The sequence below is a fragment of the Coregonus clupeaformis genome, chromosome 17 (genome assembly GCF_020615455.1).
Source record: "Coregonus clupeaformis isolate EN_2021a chromosome 17, ASM2061545v1, whole genome shotgun sequence".
NCBI classification, from domain to species: Eukaryota; Metazoa; Chordata; class Actinopteri; order Salmoniformes; family Salmonidae; genus Coregonus; species Coregonus clupeaformis.
In genome coordinates this window covers 13,586,167-13,591,166 of record NC_059208.1, presented here as the reverse complement: position 1 = coordinate 13,591,166, position 5,000 = coordinate 13,586,167, and the positions used below count along the sequence as shown (strand labels likewise).

General features: G+C 46.2%; 1 protein-coding gene across 1 annotated transcript in view; it reads left to right on the top strand.

The window, feature by feature from the left end:
- LOC123492948 (CUB and sushi domain-containing protein 3-like) overlaps positions 1-5,000 on the top strand; it is a 186,587-nt gene that overhangs the window by 646 nt on the left and 180,941 nt on the right. Inside the window, exon 2 of the mRNA XM_045226706.1 lies at positions 25-247. Within this exon, the coding sequence (XP_045082641.1) occupies positions 25-247 (223 nt within the window). The remainder of the gene's footprint in view (positions 1-24; positions 248-5,000) is intronic.

Below are 5,000 nucleotides of genomic sequence, written 5' to 3'. Positions count from 1 at the left end.
GGTTGTTTCCTCTTCTCTTTCCAGGTTTCATTCATACGTGTGGAGGGACATTAAAAGGAAAGAATGGTACTATAGAAAGTCCAGGTTTCCCATACGGATATCCTAATGGTGCCAACTGTACCTGGGTAATCGTAGCAGAACAAAAGAACAGGATTCATATAGTTTTTCAATCTTTCGCTGTGGAGGAGGAATATGACTTTTTATCTTTGTATGATGGACGCCCACATCCGGCACACTTCCGGACAAGGTAAGAAACAACTGATATCCAGGAAAGAAGGCCTTGAAATAATATCAAATCAAATCAAATCAAATTTTATTGGTCACATGCGCCGAATACAACAGGTGCAGACATTACAGTGAAATGCTTACTTACAGCCCTTAACCAACAGTGCATTTATTTTAAACAAAAAAAGTAAGAATAAAACAACAACAAAAAAAGTGTTGAGAAAAAAAGAGCAGAAGTAAAATAAAGTGACAGTAGGGAGGCTATATATACAGGGGGGTACCGTTGCAGAGTCAATGTGCGGGGGCACCGGCTAGTTGAGGTAGTTGAGGTAATATGTACATGTGGGTAGAGTTAAAGTGACTATGCATAAATACTTAACAGAGTAGCAGCAGCGTAAAAAGGATGGGGTGGGGGGCAGTGCAAATAGTCCGGGTAGCCATGATTAGCTGTTCAGGAGTCTTATGGCTTGGGGGTAGAAGCTGTTGAGAAGTCTTTTGGACCTAGACTTGGCACTCCGGTATCGCTTGCCGTGCGGTAGCAGAGAGAACAGTCTATGACTAGGGTGGCTGGAGTCTTTGACAATTTTGAGGGCCTTCCTCTGACACCGCCTGGTATAGAGGTCCTGGATGGCAGGAAGCTTTGCCCCAGTGATGTACTGGGCCGTACGCACTACCCTCTGTAGTGCCTTGCGGTCGGAGGCCAAGCAGTTGCCATACCAGGCGGTGATGCAACCAGTCAGGATGCTCTCGATGGTGCAGCTGTAGAATTTTTTGAGGATCTGAGGACCCATGCCAAATCTTTTTAGTCTCCTGAGGGGGAATAGGCTTTGTCGTGCCCTCTTCACGACTGTCTTGGTGTGTTTGGACCATGATAGTTCGTTGGTGATGTGGACACCAAGGAACTTGAAGCTCTCAACCTGTTCCACTACAGCCCCGTCGATGAGAATGGGGGCGTGCTCAGTCCTCTTTTTTCCTGTAGTCCACAATCATCTCCTTTGTCTTGGTCACGTTGAGGGAGAGGTTGTTGTCCTGGCACCACACGGCCAGATCTCTGACCTCCTCCCTATAGGCTGTCTCATCATTGTCGGTGATCAGGCCTACCACTGTTGTGTCGTCGGCAAACTTAATGATGGTGTTGGAGTCGTGCCTGGCCATGCAGTCATGGGTGAACAGAGAGTACAGGAGGGGGACTGAGCACGCACCCTGAGGGGCCCCCGTGTTGAGGATCAGTGTGGCAGATGTGTTGTTACCTACCCTTACCACCTGGGGGCGGCCCGTCAGGAAGTCCAGGATCCTGTTGCAGAGGGAGGTGTTTAGTCCCAGGATCCTTAGCTTAGTGATGAGCTTAGAGGGCACTATGGTGTTGAATGCTGAGCTGTAGTCAATGAATAGCATTCTCACGTAGGTGTTCCTCTTGTCCAGGTGGGAAAGAGCAGTGTGGAGTGCGATAGAGATTGCATCATCTGTGGATCTGTTGGGGCGGTATGCAAATTGGAGTGGGTCTAGGGTTTCTGGGATTATGCTGTTGATGTGAGCCATGACCAGTCTTTCAAAGCACTTCATGGCTACAGACGTCAGTGCTACGGGTCGGTAGTCATTTAGGCAGGTTATCTTAGAGTTCTTGGGCACGGGGACTATGGTGGTCTGCTTGAAACATGTTGGTATTACAGACTCAGTCAGGGGACATGTTGAAAATGTCAGTGAAGACACTTGCCAGTTGGTCAGCACATGCTCGGAGTACACGTCCTGGTAATCCGTCTGGCCCTGCGGCCTTGTGAATGTTGACCTGCTTAAAAGTCTTACTCACATCGGCTACGGAGAGCGTGATCACATAGTCATCCGGAACAGCTGGTGCTCTCATGCATGCTTCAGTGTTGCTTGCCTCGAAGCGAGCATAGAAGTGGTTTAGCTCCGTCTGGTAGGCTTGTGTCACTGGGCAGCTCGCGGCTGTGCTTCCCTTTGTAGTCTGTAATAGTTTTCAAGCCCTGCCACATCCGACGAGCGTCAGAGCCAGTGTAGTATGATTCAATCTTAGACCTGTATTGACTCTTTGCCTGTTTGATGGTTCGCTCGGAGGTCATAGCGGGATTTCTTATAAGCGTCCGGGTTAGAGTCCCGCCCTTGAAAGCGGCAGCTCTACCCTTTAGCTCAGTGCGGATGTTTCCTGTAATCCATGGCTTCTGGTTGGGGTATGTACGTACGGTCACTGTGGGGACGACATCATCGATGCACTTATTGATGAAGCCAGTGACTGATGTGGTGTACTCCTCAATGCTGTCTGAAGAATCCCGGAACATGTTCCAGTCTGTGCTAGCAAAACAGTCCTGTAGCTTAGCATCTGCGTCATCTGACCACTTTTTTATTAACCGAATCACTGGTGCTTCCTGCTAATAATAATAATAATAATAATATGCCTTTTAGCAGACGCTTTTATCCAAAGCGACTTACAGTCATGTGCGCATACATTTTTACGTATGGGTGGTCCTGGGGATCGAACCCACTACCCTGGCGTTACAAGTGTCATGCTCTACCAATTGAACTACAGAGGACCACATATATGTTGTCATGAATGAATGTTTGTTTGATCAGGGTGGGGAGGAGAGAGGGGGGAGGAGAGAGGGGGAAGGGGGAGGGGGAGAAAGATGGAGAGGGAGAGAGAGAGCGGGAGAGGGAGAGAGAGAGCGGGAGAGGGAGAGGGAGAGAGAGCGGGAGAGGGAGAGGGAGAGGGAGAGAGAGAGCGGGAGAGGGAGAGAGAGAGAGAGAGAGAGAGAGAGAGAGAGAGGGAGAGAGAGAGAGAGAGAGAGAGAGAGGGAGAGAGAGAGAGAGAGAGAGATACTGTAAATAACATGAGGAGGGAGCTTCAATGGTGCTGTGCTAAAGTTCATCTTTCATATTTCCACAACAATGAATGTCTTGTTTGTGTCAGTGTGGTGACAGGAAGAGAGCTGTTTCATGGAGGGACTGTATTGTTGGAACATTTCCATTTCTGATTCACACAGAGAGGATCTACAGACAGACAGACAGACAGACAGGCAGGCAGGCAGGCAGACAGACAGACAGACAGCCAGACAGCCAGACAGACAGACAGACAGACAGACAGACAGACAGACAGACAGACAGACAGACAGACAGACAGACAGACAGACAGACAGACAGACAGACAGACAGAGACTTTATAAAGACTGGCGAGTGTCTGATTAGACATTTATATTCCCAAGCCTGTTATGAGGTGTTAGTGTGGCAGAGATCTCATAGTGAGACGCTCCAAAAGAAGGCCACAGAGGCACACAAAAGCCCTGTCATTTATTTGCAGCATGCCTGGAGTTATCTGAAACTAGACACAGGTTAGACCATAACGACAGAAGCAATTCAGAGGAGAAGAGCAGAAGCAAAATGAAGTATTCAAGAGATAAACAATTGAACTAGCTCTCTGGGAGATACTGTTAGACTGGCTCCATCTTGTTAACAGTATAAAGACTGAAGGCTCCGTCTTGTTAACAGTATAAAGACTGAAGGCTCCGTCTTGTTAACAGTATAAAGACTGAAGGCTCCGTCTTGTTAACAGTATAAAGACTGAAGGCTCCGTCTTGTTAACAGTATAAAGACTGAAGGCTCCGTCTTGTTAACAGTATAAAGACTGAAGGCTCCGTCTTGTTAACAGTATAAAGACTGAAGGCTCCGTCTTGTTAACAGTATAAAGACTGAAGGCTCCGTCTTGTTAACAGTATAAAGACTGAAGGCTCCGTCTTGTTAACAGTATAATGACTCCGGCTAGCTCTAAATGTGGAATTGCTATTAGACATTTGGGCTGCGGGAAGCCTTGAGGTTAGATAAGCGGGCAAAAAAAAGAAGGGTTGCTTGCTGGCATTGTTACCTTAGATGCCATCTTCTACCGTTATGCCCTTGAGCAAGGCACTTAACCCCTACATCTGCTGCAGGCTGCAGGGGAGCTGCACCTTGGAGCTCAAAAAATGTTCTGAATAGAAAATAAATTTTGTTAGTTCAAATCCTTCATTGGAATCGCTTAGTACTTTTGCACATCTCATCGTCAAGGAGAGGGTCAATATTTTGTGTATGCAGCAACCACATTTGCATACTGATACGACTTCTGCATTCTCCTAGACTAATCCTGCTGTTCAGAAACAGGGAGAAGCAAGACTAATTACTGGAGACAAAATAAATTGTCTATTTTTGATGGATTCCTCTAGATCCGTCCTTAATCTCTAAATAGCAACATTGTTCTTTGTGTTTTAGTCACACTCTTTTTTTTTTGTAGAGGACTGTTGAAGGGTTCAGTCCCACATTTCAACAGTCCTAAATGGCACCCTATTCCCTATATAGTGCACTAGGGCTCTTGTCAAAAGTAGTGCACTATATAGGGAATAGGGTGCCATTTGGGACGCAGCCCAGGAGTTCTTTATGACGGTGCTGTAGTGTGAGTTGTGCCACATAATGATAATTACAGTACGTTACAGAAGGCTTACTGAGCCTCAGGCGGCTAGAAACTTACCAACCCAGATTCAACCTACAATCAAACACACACAGGTATATTACTACAGTACTTAGTGAACATACAGACACACAGGTATATTAATACAGTACTTAGTGAACATACAGACACACAGGTATATTAATACAGTACTTAGTGAACATACAGACACACAGGTATATTACTACAGTACTTAGTGAACATACAGACACACAGGTATATTAATACAGTACTTAGTGAACATACAGACACACAGGTATATTAATACAGTACTTAGTGAACATAC